The 25,125-nt window shown below is 36.0% G+C and overlaps 1 protein-coding gene across 2 annotated transcripts in view; it reads right to left on the bottom strand.

Moving 5' to 3' along the window:
* SKAP1 (src kinase associated phosphoprotein 1) overlaps window positions 1-25,125 on the bottom strand; it is a 312,702-nt gene that overhangs the window by 212,367 nt on the left and 75,210 nt on the right. For both annotated transcript variants that reach the window (XM_003278731.4, XM_012503658.2), the window contains exon 4: window positions 7,973-8,074. In XM_003278731.4, coding sequence (XP_003278779.1) covers window positions 7,973-8,074 — 102 coding nt within the window. The remainder of the gene's footprint in view (window positions 1-7,972; window positions 8,075-25,125) is intronic.

The raw sequence follows: 25,125 nt of genomic DNA, 5'->3' as shown, positions 1-25,125 counted from the left end.
CTTCCTTCCTTCCTTCCTTCCTACCTTCCTTCCTTCTTCACTTATTTCCTTCCTTCCTTCCTTCCTTCCTTCCTTCCTTCCTTCCTTCCTTCCTTCCTTCCTTCTTCACTTAGTTCTTTCTCTTTCTTTCTTTCTTTCTTTCTTTCTTTCTTTCTTTCTTTCTTTCTCTCTCTCTCTCTCTTTCTCTCTTTCTTTCTTTCTTTCTTTCTTTCTTTCTTTCTTTCTTTCTTTCTTTCTTCTTTCTTTCTTTCTTTTCTTTCTTCTTTCTTTCTTTTCAGACGGCGTTTCACTCTTGTTGCCCAGGCTGGAGTGCAGTGGCGCAATCTTGCCTCACTGCAACCTCTGCCTCCCAGGTTCAAGCGATTTTCCTGCCTCAGCCTCCTGAGTAGCTGGGATTACAGGCACCCACCACCACGCCAAGCTAATTTTTTTGTATTTTTAGTAGAGAGGGGGTTTCATCATGTTGGCCAAGCTGGTCTCGAACTCCTGACCTCAAGTGATCCACTCACCTTGGCCTTTCAAAGTTCTGGGATTACAGGCTTGAGTCACCGCGCCTGACCACTTAGCATCTTTAAAATTTAGTTTTCTCTTTGTTAAAACAGAGACTAGATTGGGTGATTGCCAACTCTCTTGCAGCTCTTAAATTCCATGATTTTATGTAGAATTTAACCTAAATGTATGGGTTAAATTTGCAAGGAGTTTGTTTTAGTGAAAGAAGCATTATGGAAGATGTCCAGCTAGCAACACATGTGAGAGCACTTTACTGGGTACTGGATGAAAAGTTAGAGTTTAAACACACACCAACAGCCCAAAATGCTGGGCTGAAAATGAAAAACGGGTCATTCATAGACAGATAATTGTTATTGTTTTTTAATTCTTCACAAAAACATGTATAATCCTTGGTAGCCATTTGTTTAAGTAATATAAATTACTGCCAACTTGGAAGCCCAGTTTGTCATCTTCATCTGTGATTTATACCAGACTATATAAACGACATGATGTCTTAGATCTAATAAGACATTTATCTTCATGAAGGAAGCCACTGTGATCCTGAGTGACAGTTTACTTACCCTTATCACAGTAAACTCAACACCAAGTCCTTATTTCTCCCAATGATCTGAAATCTGATGGACTCACCTAAAGCCAACACAAACTTGTTCAGAAATCCACCAGGTTCATGAAAGTGTGTGTTCTACTGTGGAATTCATTCTTTGGCTCCAAAAACACAGACATGGATATAAGTTTTTATGTTCTTCCACAGTATGTGCCTCTAAACACACATACATAACTTCCATTAGCTTTGACAGGAGTCATGTGCCTTTATTAAAGAAAAATATACCTTCTAGCTAATAACAAAGATCAAAGCAGTTGTCTGAAGAATAAAAAGAAAATGAGAAAAATGCTTGCTTGAATATATGTATGTATGCATATATGTTTATTTACAGACTTATTTATGGAAAGAGACTATATTGAGTCATTTTCATTATCTTCATATCATAGAATAAAAAGGAACTAAAAACTCGAAATATGTTCACATAGCTTACATAGTTTTAAAAAAATACACACGAAGAAAGTTAACAAGCCTAACCCCATCAGTGAAAAGGAAGTAAATGGCTTGCTGTTTTTAAGCCATTAATTTTTTCAATCTACTAGGGTCCTATTGGTGCTAGAATACTATGTATTATCGGTGCTAGTGTACCATTGACTGAACCTACATAGGTTTCTAACACTCCAAGTAAAGCAGCCCTAAATTACGCACATTTTAGTCCGAAGTTGTCAGCAAGATTCCATCTAAGATTTACCCTGATCAATGAGGTCATTTACCTCTAATCCCTGCATCATTAATTCACATACCTCAGTAAACACTGTAAGAAGCTCAGGTTATTTACTCTGTGAAACAATATAATTTATACACTAAAATCAGGCCTTACCCCTGACTCACAACAATGGGGATCTCAAACTGGCTTACGAACATTTTTTATATTCACTGAGTATAAAGTCTATCAGTGGCCGGACGCAGTGGCTCACGCCTGTAATCCTTGCACTTTGGGAGGCCGAGGCAGGTGGATCATGAGGTCGGGAGTTCGAGACCAGCCTGACCAACATGATGAAACCCTGTCTTTAATAAAAATACAAAAATTAGCCGGGCGTGTGGCGGGCGCCTATAATCCCAGCTACTCAGGCGGCTGAGGCAAGAGAATCGCTTGAACCTGGGAGGTGGAGGTTGCAGTGGGCCGAGGTCATGCCACTGCACTCCAGCCTGGGTAACAGAGCTAGATTCCATCTCAAATAAATAAATAAATACAATAAAGTCTATCGAGGGTGCTCTCATAGATTTAGAGGTGAAACTAAATAAGTGGAAGTTCTAGGAATAGGATTTCAGTTCATTAAGAGGGGGTCTTTTTAATCAATTAGAGCTCTTTATAAGTACCTAATATGACCCTGAAAACAAAACAAAACATGGAAAAAAATGAATATATCTACAATTGTAATTGGAGATTTTACACAGTCCTCTCAGGAGAGAAAAGAAAATCTAGGAATAGAAAAGATTTAAAGAGTATTATTTATAAAAATAAAAAGAGTAAGAGTGTAATCAATAAATGTTTCCGGAGCACACATAGCACATAAGCAAAACCTGATCATTACAGCTAAAAGGAAGTCTCAACAAAGTCCAAAGAATCAAAATAATATACACTGTGCTCTTAGATCATAATGTAATAAAATCAGAAGTCAATAATAAGAGTAGGTTTTAAAATTCTTGAAACAACAACAAAACAAACTAAAATAAAAACTAGAACAAAAACACAAAAAATGCTTCTACATAACACGTAAGTTTAAAAGGATATCATAAAGGAAATGATAAAACACTTAGAGATTATGAATGAAATTTTGTGGGATGCAGTAAAAGCATTTAGAGGATAATTTTTAGCTGTGAATACACTTATTTTAAAAATCAACATTATATCCAGTGAAAAAAGCAATAAGGAAAATGAGTTGGAAAGCCCATAAGAGTAGATGTCTACAGAGGAACAAACATCCACCTCAGCAGAACTCTTCAAAAAGCAATGGCTTTGAAATCTATTGGAACTCTAGTCCCTCAGGTGGATTAGATGTGTCATCCTTGGTCAAGTCAATTAACCTGAATTAAAGCCTGAATACTTTACCTGTAAAATAGGTAACAGTGTCTTCCTCTCTGAGCTGGTTTGAGAATTAAATGAGATAAGCCATGGAAAGCACTTAGTAAAGCATCGTAAACACTTGATAAATGGTTCCTATTACTAGATGACTTTATCATCCCTTCCAACTCCCAGATTCCATGATACTAACTTTGGCACCATGAAATTTAAGACAAACTTGAACTCCGGCTACAATAATTTAATCAATAAATTAAACCATTTTAATTTCAGAATACTAAAACAGTTTTGTTTAAAATAGATTCATATCTAATGCTTTCTCCCCACTATTATAAAAATAAAACCCACAATGATCAACAAAAGCTAGTCTATTATTATTCATAATCTTAAATCCAAAATTGACTTGTATTTCAGAACTAAAATGAAAACAGAGAAATGTCTTAAAAGTGCTAAAAATAGCACTGTAAAAATGGGTTCTTTTTATTTCCAGAATATTCTCTATATTTTTAAATGTACTTTTCAGAAATGGCATGGAGTTCAAAATAGCTACTATTGGTACTTTAACATGTTTGCAGTTCCTTTTAAATCAACAAGTATGTAATAAAATCAATCAACAACAGTCTCTTCAGTTATTCATTACTACTCTTTTCCAATGATAGTTACAGGTCTTTCCTTTTCCAGTTGTTTCTCATTTTGCTGAAGAATAAGAATCTTCTCTAACCCTCAACATCCTGATGGACAAAGAAGCTCTAAAATATTCTCACTTCTATCCAGATTTAATTGTTAAATATCCATTCACCCATTCTTTAATTAGAATATAAACATATATAACAAATAATACATTATCATAGATTTTAGGTTTCTTCTAAAATAATTTTATTTTTTCTTTTTATTCCAGAAGGAGTCACTATACCCTGCTTATAGAATGATCACTTTCCCCAATCCACTTTAAAAAATAATGTAGGTATGCAGGGATTCTTCATTATACTAACAAAGTAAGTTTATAAATACATTAAAATCCACTGTATATTTTGGACACCGAAAACAATCAGATCTTGAGCTTTGTAGTTGCTTGGCTCTTGTACTAAGTATTGTGGTCAGTGTCTCCTACTACATTTTTTTCCTTCCATATGGTAAAAACTATGCTTTTAGCTTAGAAATCTAAATGTTATTACTTGGTAGCAAGTTTTCATTCCCAATGGTGGGGCTGTGCTCTTGTGAGTGTCTCTCTCTGCCTTCAAATTGTGGGCGTCTCTCTCTGCCTTCAGATTGTGGGCATTTACAAAGGAAAAGGAGAAGGAATTGTAATTAGGTGGCAACAGGCTCTCATTTTTATGCATGGGTTAGCCTGTAACCTTGGTTTTCATTTTTTGCGTGTACCTGGCCAGGTTTCTATATTCTTCTAGAACTCTTTGTAGTTTTCACAAAGTCATGACCTAAACACGATATGCAGCATGGTTACTGCCCCTCATCACTAAAGTTATGGGTGGATGGGCCCAACTGTGTATCCTTTTATAATGGCAAGTCTAGGATACTACTCTAGCTGACAGTGGAAGACAAAGTATCTGAAATATTTTCACATTTTCTAATGAAGACAAAATTCGAAAAGCCTAAAATAAATGTCATTACAAAGAATGTTAAAGAGGAATATCTGGGAGGCCGAGGAGGGGGGGATCACGAGGTCAGGAGATCGAGACCGTCCTGGCTAACACGGTGAAACCCCATCTCTACTAAAAATACAAAAAATTAGCCGGGCGCGGTGGCCGGTGCCTATAGTCCCAGCTACTTGGGAGCCTGAGGCAGGAGAATGGTGTGAACCCAGGAGGCAGAGCTTACAGTGAGCCGAGATCCCACCACTGCACTCTAGCCTGGGTGACAGAGCAAAACTCTGTCTCAAAAAGATAATAATAAAAAATAAAGAGGAATATTTTTTCTTTATAAATAATTGACTTAGCTATCTATAAAGACACTAACTTTATATTTTTTATTTGTCTACTTATTAATAGTTTTCCCAATGAGATGGTAAGCTCCATGAGGGCAGGGACTGTATCTGCTTTCTCACTGCATTTTTCACCTGCAGCTTAACACAGTGTCTTGGTGTTACCTAGGAATCTTTAAATAAATATTTGTTTAAAAAAATGAATAAGTAGCATATCAAGTGTTATCATTCTCTATAATGGTAAAATCTAATTAAATAGGATATAGAGATTGCTCAAAATTTTGACACCGTTATAACTTTCTCTTTAATTTCACAGGAAATGTATGTATCTTTAATTTTCAGGGGATGAAAATGAACATTTATTGTGCCTGTTATGCATTAGGCACTCAAGCACTGTGCTAGATTCAATGCTTTGCAGAAACTCACATTTAAACAGTATCACATCATCTTACAATCAAGTTTTTAACACAGAAATAGGTCTATTCCTACCTCTACCATTGACTATGTCACTTTGGGAATTCTTTTAATTTCATGCATAGAACTAAAAATAAAAATTTATTAAGTAAGAGTTTAATATTACTAATATAATGAACTCCTCTCTTATGAGGAACTGTTACGGAACAAAGTTTTGCACTTTGGAGTTTTCCAGATTTACCTCTTTCAACACAAATGTTTTTCCTAAATTTCAACTATTTTAATGAAAATATTTTTAAGCATAGTATTTTTATCTGTATGGTCTTAGCCAAAATATTTCGAGTATGAATCTGCCAAAATGTTTGGAGTATGAATCTATTTTTTTGGATATCTCAGATAAGGATAGTGGTAAGGATAGTAGAGTGGTTAAGAGCAGAGGTTTTAGAACCAGACTATGTAGGCGTAAATCCTGGCACTACTACTTATTAGCTGTGTGATTTTAGATAAGTTAACTTCCCCGAGTCTGTTTCCTTGTCTGTAAAATAAGGATAATCCTAATACCCACATTTTAGGGCAGTCTTGAGGATCAAATGATGACATACGCAGAGTGCTTACCATACAGATGATGCAAGGCAAATAGTAAGTGCTCAATAAATGCTAGCTAAAAAAGTTTTAATTTATTAAGGTACTGAGCACTTAGGTGAGCATGCACTCTTTTTCTCTATCATAGAAAATGACCCCAAACTGCTATTTAAAAAAAATTATTCTTAGATAAATTTTATTTATAGATTTTGTTTTCTATATAAAGTTTTGTTCTTGTTTCTTACCTTAATCTTATTTGTTAATTGATGCCTTTATAGTACCCCTTCTTCTAATTTGAAGCTCTACTGTGGGCTGAGAAACCAAAACACTGTTTTGGTTAGAGACTTGTAAGAAGATTCCTCAGCAAAAGGCCTCAGGGGTTCTTCCAAGAGCAAGGTACATAAGTCACATCTATTTCCACTTAGAGGCCTTTCTGGATTACTTATTGTGTTCTCAGTTGTGTTTGGGAAAGTTGGAAATACCAAATAAGTGACCTAAAGATTAATGAGGCACTATTGTTCTAATTCTGTCAAGTATTAGATTAATCAAAAACAAATGAAAAGTTGATTTCTTCCTGTTTTGCACTGTTAATTTTCTACAAGTATTAATCAGCTACCAATGTAATTATTAAACTTTCAATCCAAACAATGTTTTTAGTGTAATACCTGAATCAATACACAGATCCTATATTACAAACCCCATTTTAAAACTTGGGTATTACTAATTGTGCTATCATACAAAGCCCAAGCAAAATAAAATGTTTCTGTGTGATTCAACCCCCAGTTCTTATGTGGAGGTTATCAAGTCAGTGAAAGGGAAAAAAACATGAATCGTCAAAAAGGCTAAATGAAATAACAATCAATAGATAAAGTAAAAAGAGAGAGTAAAATAGAAATTATAAGCTCTTGAAATCTAAATAAAAAGAAATGGAAAGATTGCAGACTAACAAAGAAATGAAAGGAATAATTTACCAACTTTATTCCCAATCCCTAAGTGAATAATGTGTTTCCAATTTAATGTTCAATTTAGTAGCACCTCTACCTTTTTAACCCTACTGGGAAGGCATGAGAGAGACTCTGATAAGAAAACCATGCGCATCCGTGATGATGAAACCTTCTGCTCAGGTGGCCACATGCCAGAAGAGGCACAGCGGATCCCCACACTTGGGAAATATAGGCCCTGAGCCAGAAACTGGCAGCCATCAGGCCAAAATATTTATATTTTATGTTATCTTAAAAATTCATGTATATTTTGCATTTCACTATGTTATATACTATGGAATTTTGAATATAAAAATAATGTTTCTAACAGTTGAATTATTTAACTCCTCTCATTCCCAAATATTCAAGTAAAATTGATGCTCTAGGAAGATTTACACTGTGGTTCTTGTGGCTTTCCCTTCCCCTTGAGCAATACCAATATGGTCAGGGGTATGTGAGAAGTACAGGTGAAATGGTATCTTATTATATACTATGATGAGCTCAAGGGTCTCAAATGATCCACAGAAAATTAATAATCCAACAATCATTAAATAAAAGCTTCAATTCTCATGTAAATCAGCGAAGCTAAAAAATCCAAAAGAATGGTATAAACTAGGCCCTGAAATCTTAAAATGCCCTCTTAGCTATTGAGCTACAGTTTTTATAAAAAGATCAATAATGATGTCTTCCTGTTCCAATATGGAATTAGTGTCTCCCTAAGTATATTAACTTCAGAAGTATTGAATTACCAAGGAGGATCAGCACCACAATGAAACAAATAGTTTTTCTTTGCAAACTAGTGATTACCAGTACAGAAAACCCACCAAAGGCTGCTGGATACAAAAACGACAAAAGGCAAAGATGTCAGGACAAAAGATAATGAAGTATGGTGGTCACCCAAAATCCAGAAGGATAACACTCACCCTCATCCTGATAATCTGACAAAAAGGGTGCATCGGATGTGAGGGACAGGCCAAGAGTCCCACTGTGATTATCATCAGAGCTGTCCTGTCCAATGTCTCCCCCTGAGGGACAAAAAAAAAGAAAATAAGGTCAACCTTTGGGCATCCTTATAAAAGGATACAACCTTATAAAAGGATCTATGTGTGATCTCTTCCAGTATTTGAAAAAAAAATGTATCTTTTACTGGATGATGAACATGGCCACTATCCATTAACATATAGGAAACAGTTAAATAGGTTCAAGAACTGACTTACCTGGATGAAAAATTTTCCACTCAAGTAACTCTCTCACTAAAACTTAGGAACTGATAGCTTATAGTGGGAATACCTCTTGCCACCAGGAAGAAATTTCTCTATCATACTTAAAATAAAAACATAGCTATATAAATTTATATTCAGCCAGGCACGGTGGGTCACGCCTGTAATCCTAGCACTTTGGGAGGCCCAGGCAGGCGGATCACCTGAGGGCAGGAGTTCAAGATCAGCCTGGCCAATATGGTGAAACCCTGTCTCCACTAAAAATACAAAAATTAGTGGGGCGTGGTGGTGGGCGCCTGTAATCCCAGCTACTCGGGAGGCTAGGGCAGGAGAATCGCTTGAACCCGGGAGGTGGAAGTTGCAGTGAGCCAAGATTGCACCATTGCACTCCAGCCTGGGTGACAAGAGCGAGACTCCATCTAAAAAAAAAAAAAAGAATTAAATTTATATTCCAATATACTATGTCTCCAATAATTACAACCTTTACCCTGCATGCCTCTATTTCAAATGAAATAGGACTGACCCAAAGGTTTAACCTTCTATACATAATATAATATAGCAAGGTCAATAGTCTTTCTCTGAAAAGTAAGAGAAGTATTATAAAAACGGAGAACACCTAGACTTTGCTGGATGGTATTCCTATTTGTTCTGCAACGTTAACAAAGTTCTTTCTTTGTAATTCTAGTTTACAGCCTAGGCAACTGACCTCTTAGGAATTCTAAAAGCCCTAAGAAGATAATATTTGTTCTGTAAAATGGCTTTGATAAAAGGTAATGTATATACAATACTGAATTATGCAATTAATTCTAATCTCTTTTGTGTGTTTTCAATATACATTGGAATGTATTCTGTAGAAGTGACCGATGTTATTATGATACTTTAAAAGGTTCAGACAGAAGATGTTAGCTCATTCAGAAACCGGAAGACAAGGCTCTAAGTATTGCAAATGGCTTTCCTTAAAATCCCCCAAATAGAGGTACAGTCTGCTAATAAAAGGACACTGACAGCTGCTTATTTCATTTCACAAACATGAAAATAGGATTTTCAACTGAATTTAATATTATCTCAAATACTAATTTCCAAAGGAAATCACCAATGCTAATCTCAGTAAATACTGTAGAGTTTTGGCCTTGGATTTCAACTAGGGAGCTGTGAAACCAAACAACCTACATAGAATCTGTATTGCCTCACTTTAAAGGTTTATTTCCTACAATTAAACTAGAAAGCTAGGGAGGTTATAAAATGATAAAAAGAGAATGGCTGTAGCCTTCTCTTTCCATAAATTAGATGATCATATCTAGACTCTTCTTCAAATGCTGTATGGTAGGTAGATGTCCATAACTGAGTTGAGCACCTACAAATATAGGACTTTAGAAACAAACTATAAAGTTTATTATGGAAAAGAGAAATAAAAATTGTAGAAAACTCACACAATAGTCATTGGCCAAAGCCAGAAGAAATACTCTCCTTTATTAGTTTACTTATCAGTACACAAAGTTGATAGCTATGCTTAAAGCATCACTGTATAATTTCCATAATAACTAGAAAAATTCTCAAATACTGGACTGAGGATTAAAATGCTCAAATTTTACATCACTGGAAGTCCACTAAAATTATATTATCAACACAATCTAAATGGACTGCCTGGCTAGTAACCTGAAAGTGAGCTGCAAGGTTAAAAGGAATTTTTATTTTAAGCCGAATAAAAATCTTTAAAAGTAAAAAAAGTACTGGAATTGCCAAGCAAAATTTAACTTTTGTAGGATATACTGAACATTATGTATAAACTATTATTCTGGACTCAAAGTTTTCTGCTTGTTTCAAAAATGTGGCAAATCCACCATTAAAGAAAAAGAACCTAGCCAGGCGCAGTGGTTCACACCTATAATCTCAGCACTTTGGGAGGCCAAGGCAGGTGGATGGCTTGAGCCTAGGAGTTCAAGACCAGCCTGGGCAACATGACGATACCCCATCTCTACAAAAAGTAGAAAAATTAGCCAGGCATGGTGGCTTGTGCCTGTGGTCCCAGCTACTTGAGAGGCTGAGATGGGGGGGATCATTTGAGCCAAGGAGCCAAGGAGGTAAAAGCTGCAGTGAGCTATGACTGTGCCACTGCACTCCAACCTAGATAACAGAGTGAGCCCTGTATCAAAAAAAAAAAAAAAAAAAAAAAAGAAGAGAAAAGAAAGAAAAGAAAAAAGCAAAAAGCACATGCTCACATTCTAAGCGTTTTAAAAACATGCAGATCAGGAAGGGCTTTTTTTTTTTAGTGAACTTTTTAGTTTGGAATAATTTTAGATGTATGTAAGTGTTGCAAAGATAGTACAGAGTTCCTACATACCCTTCACCCAGTTTTCCCCAATGTCAACTTCTTACATAATTGAGGTCTATCTGCCAAAACCAATAAATTAACATTGGTATATTGCTATTAACTAAACTACAGACTCTATTTGGATTTCACAGGTTTTCCATTAATGTACGTTTTCTGTTTTGGGATCCAATCCAGGGTATCACATTGCCTTCACAGTCTCAGTTTTTAAAGTCTTACCCAAAACACCTGCCTGGATTTGGCACTTGCTTGCCTAACTTCAGATGGAAAAGTCACTTCCACATGATTCCTATGGTTTCTGAGTATAGTCACCCAAGGTGTGCTTTCAACAGCCACCCCTGGTGTCAAACATGAGACAGTTCCTCTGTAAAGTACACAACGACATAGATATACAACTCAATGAAGCAAAACAGAGCCTAGGTCAGTAGTACAAATGGTTGTGGTGTGGGAACATTTAGAAATAAGCTTTACACGCAAGTGCAATTAGTTCCTGATGATGGAGATATTGTTATAAGTGTTTTTAGTGTCATATCAAGTGACCCAGTTCCCTTGGGCACACACAGAAACAAGGCTATAATACCATATAAATAGACACTCCCGTGTAATTGAAATGATTACAACTACTGAGGATGCATGGGTGAAAAGTTTTATAGAAGAACAGCAATTATTGTGGTCATTTTGGATTTGTTTAAGTTTAAGAACATCATTTTTCTTTAAAACATAACCATAAAACATATAAAATAAACACGTGTTCTCTGGATTTGTCTATAGCTCTGACAATCGCAGTTCCAAATGGCCACAACTGTAGTCCAGTGGGATCAGACATAAATGATCACAAACTATAGTGACAAACATTTCCACTCAGCAGCTCTACAATTAGGGCTTAGAACTCCATCTGCTTAGAGTGGCTTTCTCACAAGCAAGACCCCTTGCCACTGGAGACACACTTTCCCACTGCAACTCCCTCAGAATCAATATATTTCTATACAGATATATATTCTAACACACCATATCTCCATTAATCACATCCACTACCTTCAGTCCTTTCTCTTTGTATTTCTAAACAAGATCTAGTGGAACTATATCAAGGGTTCACCTGCTATTAGCAGGTAATTTGCTCCTGTAGCCTAAGTGTCATAAGAATTGGGCGTTAGATACACTCCTTGGTATATTCAATGGCAGGTTCTCCACCAAGTACATGCTGAGGGGCCCATAAGCGGGATGATTTCTCTATTCTTTTCTGAGAGTCAAACTCAATTTCATTCATGCTCCACAGGGTGATAAGTTGTGAATTTCTGAGGGTTGGAGCAGAAAGATAAAGCAGCTTTGTGTCAGGTGTAAGGTAATTATTTCCTAGGGTTTCTGTGCTATTTGTTTTTATTCCCTGTGTTTTCATTAACAGTTAATGAGTTTTCCCCCTTAATTCTGAAACAATAGTCTTGGCCACTAGAAGTTGGCTTTTTCTGCCACAGATTCAACCAGCTGTTGCTGCTCCATAAACTTTATGGAGAAGTGAATTAAACTGCTAAAACTTTCATTTACTAATTCAGTTCCAAATAAAACAGGGAGAAAAATGAACCATGATGATGTTCCCCTTGTAACTATTTTAGTTCACAGCAAATCCGTTTAATCCTGAATTTGCAGGTACTATTTTGAGACAGAAACAGGCCATAATGACAATTTTACCAGAGAAATGAGAAGAAATTTTAAAAGACAGAAAATGGTTTAAGCATTAAAAAAGTGAGAAAATAACAAATAACAGGGAAAACATATATGTTTGCTTATTCAATATGCAAAGTCTCGATTTTTTCATGTTAGTCTACATCATCTTTTATTTCTCTTCAAATTAATTGTGAGCTATATTATAAAGACTCTATTCATGTTTGCAACCAACTGTTTATATGGTGTGGTTAAAAACTAGGGTTTGCAGCCAGGCATGGTGGCTCATGCCTGTAATCCCAGCACTTTGTGAGGCCGAGGCAGGCAGATCACCTGAGTTTGGGGTTCGAGACCAGCCTGACCAACATGGAAATCCCTGTCTCTACTAAAAATACAAAAAAATTAGCCGGGACTGGTGGCGCATGCCTGTAATCCCAGCTACTTGGGAGGCTAAGGCAGGAGCATCACTTGAACCCAGGAGGCAGAGGTTGTGGTGAGCTGAGATTGTGCCATTGCACTCCAGCCTGGGCAACAAGAGCGAAACTCCGTCTCAAAAACAAACAAAAAAAAGGAACAACAACAACAAAAAACACTAGGGTTTGCTACTACTTCACCAAGTATCTCTGGATTATATAAGGAAATTTAGATTAATTTAAAATTGAAAAATTTTAAATTATTGTTGTTGGAAGGAAATACATGACTTCCTATTCTGTTTAATATTTAGGATCCCATAAGAAATACAGCTCCCTCTTTAAACTAATAAATTCTCACTAAAATGCTACAAATAAAGCTCCCTGATCCAAGCCCAGTTAGTTTTCATGCTTGATGGCATTAATATTGCCAGATTTTCATGGGCCAATTTAATAGTAATACAGCTCTCAAAGCTGAACTATAGTAAGATTAGCAAAACTGCAGCTTATTGTTCCTTATTATAACCGTTCAACTAAGTTATTGAATCTAATACCAACTAAAGATATATGTTGGGTACAGATGTGACCATATATGAAATGTTACTCACATGTAAATATATTATAGAGCAAATTTGCTGCACCAAAACTAAAATTCTGTCAACACTTCCATTTTAAATTACATACCATTTTGCACATATTCATGCATTAGAAAATGTACTATGTTTTCCAGAGAACATCCTAGAGGCTTCACCAATTTCTAAATATCCATTTGGATCTGCGTGGTTAGTTCTTGTGATTAATCCATGTATATTGAGGGTCTCAAATTCTTCTCTGTTCTATACAGTCAGACTTCCTGCCTGTCTCTTTTTTTTTTCCTTTACTACACCTATGTATAATTCAATGTATAAATATTCCTTTTTTCCCCCCAAGACCCTGGCAGTGAGTGTAATGGTACTGGATGTCATTAAGTCTACAGAATAAATGATAAGTCAGGTAAAGAAAGTTTCCATTTATCATTCTTTTAAAAAGTTGCTCCAACTGGATCTCAAATGTACAAGAAATTGAACCTAAGACTACAGTTTTTAGCTTAGCTTAGTAAAAACCTACAGTTTTTTTACTGTTTTCTAATTATGTAATCATGCTAAGAATAACAGCCTTCTTAAGAACATTTAGAGATAACATTTGAGGAGAGTGGCACAGTCTAAATAATCACAAATGGAGCCAAATTGATTAGACACTCTTAGTATAATCACTATAACAACACCTGTGAATCCAACAACCGAAAGGGCAGCATAGCTTAATGATATTCTCAGAATGAACTACATCTGTCAGTGGTGGATTGGACAGGAAAATGTCTGTGGAGCTAATTGAAAAGTTCTTTTTTTCTTTTTTTCCCTCAAGAAAATGGTCTTTTGTAATGCAGGTTTTAATTTTGACCAGTAGGGTGAGCTGTAGTGTGTAGCATCATCCTTGTTCTTAAAAAAAAAAAAAAAAAGAAAAAGAAAAAGAAACAAGAAAAGAGAGAAAAAAAAAAAGCAGCCGCTGTGTTCTCCTCGCCCATCCTCTAAGAAAATGCTGGGATTTTTAACCCTTCTTAGGTTTCACCTATAACTCCTGGATGTTAACAAACTGGAGGGCTGGCAGCAACAAATAAAAACCAGATAATTGTATATGTGACAACCCACACTTCATAAAGCAAATTACAGCCTGTCAGCAGTCATTCCAGCTTCACACTAACACATTCCATCTACCACTGGTATTGTTCAACTGGTACTAAAATGGAACCTGCTAAGTGGGAATATTTTCAACAGTAATGAGATTTTGACATAATTCAAAATATATAAACCTAGGTATTTGGTAGTATGTGGATAAATATATTGTAAAATGAATGCATTTATCATAAGGCAATCATAACCTGGAATTATTGGCTTATAGTTCTGTTTTCTTTGGGCCACTGTATTCTCAGTCCTTAATTCTTATTACAAAGCTATCCAACTGAATTTTCAGTATCTTTTGACATATACGAGAAAGTTAGCTATAATAATAATAATTATATAATAGCTAGCTAAACTCTAACTGGGTACAAGCTCTGGGTCAAGGCTTTTTGTGGACTATCTCATTTAATCCTCAAAACAATCCTAAGACTTATTATTATCCCAAAGATGAAGATAAAGAAATTGAGACACAAAGATGAAATAACTTACCCAAAGTTATATAGGTGACTCATAAGTGGCAGGGCCAGGCTTTCACCCCAACTTGTCTGATTACTAAGCTCTTGTTCTAATCCACTGAACTATATAGCCTGAAAATCTGCATGTTTAATAAATCATGATCATTACTCAAAGACAAAGCATATTGAATGACAGCCAGTGAGTTGACTTTATGGTATATGCTATTAATTAGTATTTTAACTTTAGTAAAGTAAATCTATAAATTATGATTATTAGTGATAATAGCAGTAGTCACATCAGGTATGGAGAGTAGAACTGACAGACAAAACAAAATGTGGTCAATGATTTGGTCAAGAAAGAAGTGGTCCAATTCATAGTTGAAATTTATTATCGAGTAATGTAGTAATTTTTTCAAAATATCACTTTTTGGTATGAATTTCATGCTTGCAAAATTTAGAACAGCCACCTCAGTCTTAGTGAAATTAATATACTGATTTTTTCCAGCACCTTCTGTTTGATTCTGTTAGATACTTAAATATAGCATTGACCTGGCTGGGTTAAAGAATGTGTTTCCTTTCTGGCACTATCATGCTTTAAGTCTCAGAGCAGGAAAATCCTTTGAAAAATATATAATGCCACATAAATGTAGCAATTTTATTATTATTGGTTCATCTTGCTCTCTTGTCCCACCTTTCCTTTCTCCCAAACAAGTTGTAGTAGGCCTTAGCACTCGTTTGCAATCCTGATGCATTTTAGGGTCTATTATGCCCCAACTGGTAAGCCGACATTACTTAAGAAACTTCTTGAGAGAAACTACAAAGCTAGTTGGATTCTAATGTCTTCCATTAAAGAAGAATGAGATGGCCAGGTGCAGTGGCTCATGCCTATAATTGCAGTATTTTGGGAGGCCGAGGCAGGTGGATCACCTGAGGTCAGGAGTTTGAGATCAGCCTGGCCAACACGGCAAAACCCCATTTCTACTAAAAATACAAAAATTAGCTGGGCGTGGTGGCAGGTGCCTGTAATCCCAGCTACTTGGGAGGCTGAGGCAGAGAAAATTGCTTAAAACCCAGGAGGCAGAGGTTGCAGTGAGCCGAGATCGTGCCTGGCTGATAGAGCAAGACTCTGTCTCAAAAAAAAAAAAGAAAAGAGGAAGAAGAAAGAAGAAAGAAGAAGAAGAAGAGGAAGAGGAAGAGGAAGAGGAAGAAGAGGAAGAAGAGGAAGAGGAAGAGGAAGAGGAAGAAGAAGAAGAAAGAAGAAGAAGAAGAAGAAGAAGAAGAAGAAGAAGAAGAAGAAGAAGAAGAAGAAGAAGAAGAAGACGACTAGATGTTCTACAGGCTACAGGTAGATATAAGAAATGGTTTTCAAAAGTCCAAGGAGTAAAAATAAAATAATACATAGTAAAGAATGGATTATGGCTAGGGTTAGCAGGCCTAAACATGTGAGCCAGCTTTTAACATACTGAAGAAGGGGTAAGTTTTCTTTGTGATAACAGAAACCTCCAATACCACTAAAGCTGTAATGGCAAATGGTGACAAGATTCAACCTCCCCATGCCACATCCCACTCCAAACAGGGATTCTCATTCACGTATTTGACAACATGTATGTAACATCATTATCAACAGCCAAAACCTCTCACTGTCAATAATTCAGTTCAATATTTGGTTCCTTGGAAAAAAAGTTTCACATGAAAAAGTGTCTCTTTATTTAAAAAATTTACTTTTTAATTGAGGTATCACTAACACAAGTAAAGTGCATAAATCTTAAGGGTAAGTGGTATCACTTTTTAAGTTTAGGAAAATACCTTTTAGAGATTAATCATGATCAAGAACTTTTCCAGGATGGCAAATGTGTGTTAAATTCACATCAGCTGACAAAGACCGATAAGGTTCACAAGATTGGTTCTTCCACTATTTGCCTCACAAGAGTCAGTAGAAACTGGAATCTTTATTTTACATGTCATATAAATCCCCTTGCCTATAACTTAGCAGTCCCTTTCCTGTGCTAGTGATACTTAGCCATCTTCATAAACAAGTTTCTGAGAGAAGCATGTGTTGATGGAAGCCAAATGAAAAATAAATGCTTTCTAATAGAATTGGGTCCACCTATTACAATATTTAGCCTCAAAATATCAAGCAAATTCATTGGGTTTCAGGTCTGAAGGCTTAACCTACTTACAAAAAAGTTTTAAGCAGAAAAACCAAAAAAGCTTGTATTCAAATGAACTACACTTTTCTCTCAATATTTTGTGTTTAAAACATGAAAATTTGTTACAGGCACAAGTCTTGATGAACACTAATTCTTATGTAAAATTCTATGCTCAGAAACTGTACTCCTCACCTGATTTTCTGTGTTGGTCCAGGAATAATACCTTCTAAGAGAAATCATTTATAAGTTGTTTTTTTCCTCAACCAAAGTCCCCTGGGCTAATCAAATAAATTTAAAGCACTCATTAATTTTCAGTGACTTGATTTTCCTTGACATCTATGTGAAGACGAAAATCTGAAGTTCTGTGAACTTCTAAAAAGACTAAGATGGGGTAAGAAAAGGTATCATTATCAGTCGCCATGAGTATTATACAATACTAATTTAAAATTATTATTATTTTTGTTTTGTTTTTGTTTTGAGACAGGGTCTCACTCCGTCACCCAGGCCAGAGTGCAGTGGTGCAATTGCAGCTCCCTGCAGCCTTGACCTCTCAGGCTCAAGTGATCCTCCCACCCTAACCTCCAAAGTAGCTGGGACCACAGGTGCACACCGCCATGCTTGGCTAATTTTTGTATCTTCTATAAAGATGGGGTCTCTCTATATTGCCCAGGCTGGCCTGGAACTCCCGGGCTCAAGCAATCAGCCTCCCTCGGCTTCCCAAAGTGCTGAGATTACAGATGTGACCCACCATGCCCAGCCATATAATTTATTTTTAAATTCACTTTTTCACTTGAGGCCAGGAGTACGAGACCAGCCTGGCTAACATGGCAAAACCCCATCTCTACTAAAAATACAAAAATTAGCCGGGCATGGTGGCACGTGCCTGTAATCTCAACTACTTGGGTGGCTGAGGCACAAGAATTGGTTGAACCCATTGGTGGGGGTTGCAGTGAACCGAGATCGTGCCACTGCACTCCAGCCTGGGTGACAGAGTGAGACTCTGTCTAAAAAAAAAAAAAGTCACTTTTAAGTGATAAGTAAACTCAACACACCTATATATACCAGTGTTCTCAAACATTAAACAACAGAGAATGCTGCTATTTTATACCATCATCAGGGCCTTGCCCATTAACTAACATTTCAAAATAAATAAGCCAGGAGCAGTGGCTCATGCCTGTAATCCCAGCACTTTGGGAGACTGAGGGGGGCAAATCTCTTGAGCCCAAAATTTCGATACCAGCCTGGTAACACGGTGAGACCGCGTCTCTACAAAAAAATACAAAAATTAGCTGCGCATGGTGGCTCATGCCTGTAGTCCCAGCTACTGGGGAGGCCAAAGTGAGAGGATCACTTGATCTCGGGAGATGGAAGCTGCAGTGAGTGAGTTGAGATCAAGCCACTGCACTCCAGCCTAGGTGACAGAGTGAGATTCTGTCTCAAAAACTAAAATAAATAAATAAACAAACAAACAAACAAACAAATAGATAGATGAAAACTTGAATGGATAAGAAACTGCTAATCATGATTCTACTGAAAAATAGATTACTACCATGCTGTTTTTTTGTTTGTTTTGGAAAGCTTCTTTATTATATAAAAAAAGTTAAGTATGCCCAGAGCAAAACCTTCAAATGTTACAAGAAGGCATATAATGAAAGTTCATCTATCCTCTCTTCTCTTTATCCTTCTCTCCAGAGACAACCATTGTGAGATTTCTTGGGTGTTCTACGGATTTTTGTATCTAATATAACAAGGGTCTCTGTGTGTGTGGCATATGTATTTTTTTTCCTCTTTTCAAACAAATGGTAACATTTGTTCTGTTCTGTATCCAGCTTTTCTTCCTAACCATTTATCTTGGCAACTGCTCCGTATCAGCAATATAAATTTATATCATTTTTTATTTTAACCAATTTTTAACATTAAAAAATAATACATGCACATGGTGAAAATTCAAATAGTATCAAAGAATATTCTCTCTTTCATTCATATCAATATCCCCCTCAACAGTGATTACCACTGTTAATAGATACATATGTATCCTTCCAAAAATATTCTATATACAAATAAAAACACGTGTGCTTGTGCCACACACACACACAGAAACAAACTATACACACTAGTTTGCTCAAATTACCCTTTTCATCTAACAATACTCCTTGGAGAACCTTCCATATTACATATTACATATATATGTATCGTTTTCTTTTAACTCTATATAGCATTCCATTAAATGGATGTATATTTATTTAACTAGTCCCCGATTGCTGGGCATTTAGGCTGTCTGTTTGCTATTCCAAACAATGCTATCATGAACATCCTTGTACATAATACATTGTGTAGGGAATACAGAAGGCAGCATTACCTGATTCCAATGATTTCTTTTACCTGCATAAAATTTAGTTCTTTTTTTACATCTTAATATCACCTACTAAAGAATAGGAAGGACTTTTACAAAGGACATGAAAATCTTGGAAAATGTTAACTTTAGAAAGGAAAAAATTGAGTCTTTTTGTTAAAAAAAAAAAAATCTTTTGGCTGGGCGTGGTGGCTCACGCCTATAATCCCAGCACTCTGGGAGGCCCAGGCAGGCGGATCATGAGATCAGGAGATCGAGACCATCCTGGCTAACATGGTGAAACCCTGTCTCTACTAAAAATACAAAAAATTAGCCGGGCGTGGTGGCCGGCGCCTGTAGTCCCAGCTGCTTGGGAGGCTGAGGCGGGAGAATTGCTTGAACCCAGGAGGCAGAGTTTGCAGTGAGCCAAGATCGCGCCACTGCACTCCAGCCTGGGTGACAGAGTGAGACTCTGTCTCAAATAAATAAATAAATAAATAAATAAATAAATAAATAAATAAAATTTCATAGTCATTGCAAAACAACTGCTGCATTAATTTTAAAATGCATTATTCTGCCCTTTTAAAAAATGCATTTTTCCACTAAAAAAAACACCCTACCAGTAGATGTATAGGAAGTAAAATATTTGAAAAGGTATCAAAATTAGTAATTAACTTCAAAAACAGTTTGTGTGTGTGTCCACTTGCTACAGATTAATTTGTATAAAATGTAGCAAATAAGAAAAAGGGGGAAAATGCCTGAAGGAAGTCAAGCCACAAAAGCAGCTGTCAAGACTGTGGATGTTAAAAGGCTGAGTCAAAGCCAAAGGCAGGAGTATTCAGCATGGGTTCATTTCCCCCCTATTAAATCCCCAAAAGACATGAAAAACATGCTGGAATATTTCTTTTTTTAAAAAGTAGTATAGGTTGAGATAGTCTAGGTTCAAAACCAATGCTTGTGTTTATAAAATATCAGCATTCCAGGAATAGTGGTGGAAAGATACTTAACAATAAATTATAAATATTGTAAATTTAGACTTTTTCTTACATTTGCAAACACGTCATAAATTTGGGCTGTGTTTCTTTGTGTAAATCCTACTTATGACTGTGCTAAAACCTTTTGGCATGAATGCAAAGAGTATTTTCATAAATAAAATTTAGTAAAATCACTGTACACTCCATTAATTCAAAAACACTTCTCTTCAACTTCAAAGGAAATTTCCTTCGTCTTTTTTTTAAAGTGTAAAGATGGCGTTTCTTTGCTGCTTTAATGTTTTGCTTCTTGTAGTTGTCATAACTACATGCTCCAAGTATGTGACCATAAGGGACAAGAAGTTAAGCAACATTTGTGCTTCCATTCAACATGTCTCAGACACTATATAGCAAAAAGCTTGTAAATCTAGCCTCTGAAGTGGCTACCACCAATAAAAATGCTCTCTATAAATACAAACCTTACAAATATATACATGGTGAGTTTCATGGCCCTACACCAGAGTTCCGCTATAATGAATGAACGAATTTTATGAAAAGCTAACGTGAAAATTTTATTATCAAAGTTTTATACATTTATGTACTTGCCTCGCCCTATTTTGAGACATAATAATACTTGTTACCACTTTAATAAGTGCCTACCATGTGGCAAGCACTCCTCATGAGTTATAATCTCATTAAAACTCATTACAACTCATAATAACTGTGAAGCAGATATTATTAGTGAGATTTTATACATGAGGAAACTGAAGCTTCAAGAAGTGATGTAATTTGCTGTAGCTAACAAAGTTTCTAAGTAGAGGAGCTGGGATTCTAATTCAGGTCTGATTTCAAAGCTTAGGCTCTTTCTATCATAAAACATTAACTTGAACAACAATTTAAAAAATCAGTTCATTATTCTATGTACTTTATATCCAGATGCATAAAGCAGCGTATGCATTAATATACTAGGTCTCATGACAGAGATAAAAGAATAATGTTACATTTTTAATCCATCTCAACCTTTTTCTTTTACCTTTGCATTATGGAGAAGTTTAAACATGTATAAAAGTAGACAAAACAGTGTAATAAACTCCCATATATACATCATCCAGCTTCAACAAGTGTCAACTTATGGTCGATCTCATCTCATCTATACTTACACTGTCTCTTTCTCCTCTCCCATATTATTTGTCAGACATTATATATTTAAATATCATAGCACACCTCTCTCTAAAATAATGAACTCTTTTTTAAAAAATTAACCATAATACCACTGCCACACCTAAAAAAATCCAGTAGTTTCCTAATAACATCAAATAACCAGTCAGTGTTCAAATTTCTAATTCTCTCATAGATGTCATTTTTTAATAGTTTGCTTGACTCAAAATGCACAAAGTTTATGCATTCGTTGGTAAATCTCTTAAATCTCTTAATTTACAGTTAACATGGCTTTATAATTTCCTTATTCACTTAGCACTATTTGTTTTTGCCAGGCTATATTTTTATTTGTTTATTTCTTTGTTTGTGTGTTTTGGGACAAGGTCTCGCTCGGTCTCCTAGGCTGAAGTGCAGTGGCGCGATCTCGGCTCACTGCAGTCTCAACCTGCCAGGCTTGAGTGATCCTCCCACCTCAGCCTCCCAAGCAGCTAGGACCACAGGCCTGTGCCACCATGCCCAGCTAATTTTGTTTTTTTGTAGACACAGGGTCTCACCATGTTGCCCAGATTGATCTCAAACTCCTGGGCTCAAGCAATCTACCTGCCCTCAGCCTCCCAAAGTGCTGGGACTACAGGCATGAGCCACTGTGCCTGGCCTGCCAGGCTACATTATTAGGCATCGATTTACTTTGACATGAATATAGGCTTGCCAATTCAAAATGAGATTTTTAAGCTTCACAAAGTAGAATTTTTTCATAATGAAATATACTGAATAATTTTCTCAGAAACCTTTTACACCACTCATAGAGATACTCAAAGAATCTTTAAGTTGGCAAGAGATTCCACTGGCCCATGTTTACCACTACCACAAATGTAATGTGAGTGACGACAGGATAAAAAAAAAGATATTATTCTATATAATATTCCCATGGTCTTCCCTAGATTTTTATTTAAATGTTATGTCCTTTGTTTTAGATTCTGGGCCTATGGTAGGAAATTCAATCTAATATTAATGAAGTTTTTTTATAGCAAATAAATTTTGAATTATAAACGTTATACCTTATAATCAAATTTTTGATTAAAACTGTCACTAACTCATTTTATAAAAGGGGAAACTGAAGTAAAACGAAGGAAATCAGTTTGCTCAATAACTTTAAGTGATATTGCCATCAAATCTAAGGGCAAAATTAATATTGCCTTATCGATATCACCTTTTAGATATTGATTACTGAAATTATAAAAATTCCATGGCAAAAACTCCACTGGCTTTTCTTTGTAACTTTAAGTAAAAAATTAAGTAGAAAATTTTTTTGAGTAAGCAGGACATGAATTATTAAAGCAATATTATGTCTTATTGTCAAGTAAAAATAAAAAGCCTCTTTCATGTTCTCCAATTATGTTTAAGCTCATTAAAAGTGCCCTTCCATTTATATCCCCTCTACATTAAAGTAATATATTCTTTGGATCATGTTTTATTTTCCCTGTTTCCTTTTTAAAATAAATATCATTCAGGAAGTTGACAGTGGACCAATAAAAAAACCTAGGTGGAAATGTGAGAGAAAGAATTACCATTAATGTACCATTACGATAAATAGAAACTACTGGCTTTTTTTTCCCACTATGTCCAGGTACTAAGCTAGATGCTTACACACATTACTACTAGTCTTCAACAACCTTGCAATGAGACAGTGAAAAACAGTCACGAAGAGTACGGGCTCTCGACCTCTGGAGATAATGGGCTCTAGAATCCATACAGGGTTTCTTATTGGGGTGATGAAACGTTCTGAAATTAGATAGTGGTGATGGTTGCACAACTTGTACTGTACTATGCTATACTATACTATACTATACTATACTATACTATACTATACTATACTATACTATACTTATACTATACTGTACTATAGTATACTATACTATACACCACTAACTTGTACCTTTTAAATGGGTAAATTTTATGGTATGTGAATTATATCTTGATAAGTCTGCCTTGTTTTTTTTTTTTTTTGAGACAGAGTTTCGCTCGTGTTGCCCAGGCTTGAGTGCAATGACACGATCTCGGCTCACTGCAACCTCCACCTCCCAGGTTCAAGCGATTCTCCTGCCTCAGTCTCCCAAGTGGCTGGGACTACAGGCATGCACCACCACTCCCAGCTAATTTTTTGTATTTAGTAGAGACGGGGTTTCACCATGTTAGTCAGGCTGGTCTCAAACTCCTGACCTCAGGTGATCCACCTGCCTGCCTCAGCCTCCCAAAGTACTGGGATTACAGGCATGAGCCACCGCACCCAGCCAAGGCTGCTATTTTAAAAATGTGTGCTACTAAAAGGATATACAAATAATGGATCTTTTATAATTAAAGACTATTTTCCTTCCAGGCACCAGACCTGGTTTAGTTCAAATATCTTGAAGAACTCAAGTGTGTATTTAGGCAGATGCAGAATTAATAAAATTCATCCCATCTTCTTCTTGTACAGAGGGTCCTGTCACAGATAAAAATGCTCAGAAAGTTTGGGGCCAGAATTTCTCTTCTTTCTCACTCCCATCCCAACACCACCCAGTTTTCCAGGGCTTTTAAGATTCTTCTGCTAGTTGTTCTCTTTCTTACATATTTCTAATCTTTTCATAATCTTAAATTGTCCTGTTGTACCTTATCTAAACCAGTTACTGCTCCTACCCACCCCACCAGCTTCTGAAGCATATAATCAGCTAAGGTCTGATCAAAAGGGCAAGGTAAAAGATACCCTCTCACTAACTCCCCCCACCCCTGAAAATATCTGTGAGAAGGCATGAGACTGGGGGCTAGGGCATGAGTTTTTCTGTGTCATCTTTCCTTACATTTACTTCCAAATGCACTAAGATTTTGCCACATATATTTAATCGTTGTCAAGAAGCAAATGCAGTTTTCTGTTCTAAATAAACTATTTTCACTTGTCTCCTTGGCTGCTCTACCTCTGTCCTCTCTGCAAGAGAGAAAGGATGGGTAGCAGCTGCTTTATGTTGAAAGATGAGTGCAATGCCACCATTTCAAGAATCTGGTAAGATGTGCCCTTTGTCTTTTTTAGTCCCATATAGTCTCTTAGGTTAAGCTCCAAAATTATTTTCTTTTCTCAACCTATTCCTATACCACATCTCTGACACTAACTCCTTATTTCTCCTTTAGATAATTAATTCTAGCCTCACAGTTCCATTCATTTCTGCCAGTTCACAATCATGTTCTTCCCCCTGTGGATTTTGGTTAACATCTGTTAAACCCTGAACTATAGGGCCATCCCCTGAATAGTGCAATTCACATTTTGCAAAGCAAACTGCTACATTATTACATAAAATTATCCACTGCTCAATCTATGTTTTCAGCTGTAAATGCTTTAGGACAGTGAGATATATAGTAACAGCACATCACATTATGTAAAATAGTGTAAGTGCTCCTACTTTAACTTACAAGAGTCAAGAAGCTTTGAAAATATATGATTTTTATTTCTTAAAGATGGCTTTAAAATAAAGCTTTATAAAAACTTGAAATGTTTAGTGTTTATAAAAACACTAAAAGTATGAGCCAGAAAAATAAAAATTTTAATAAAACTATTATAATCACTCACAATTTTAATTTATTTAAGGTATTACTATTCACTGAGGTTGGATACAGTGATAACATTAAGAGAATAAAAAGTACTTTAA

Source organism: Nomascus leucogenys, unplaced genomic scaffold (assembly GCF_006542625.1).
Source record: "Nomascus leucogenys isolate Asia unplaced genomic scaffold, Asia_NLE_v1 Super-Scaffold_258, whole genome shotgun sequence".
Lineage (NCBI taxonomy): Eukaryota > Metazoa > Chordata > Mammalia > Primates > Hylobatidae > Nomascus > Nomascus leucogenys.
The sequence above is the reverse complement of the archived record's forward strand: the minus strand, read 5'-3'. Positions and strand labels throughout refer to the sequence as shown.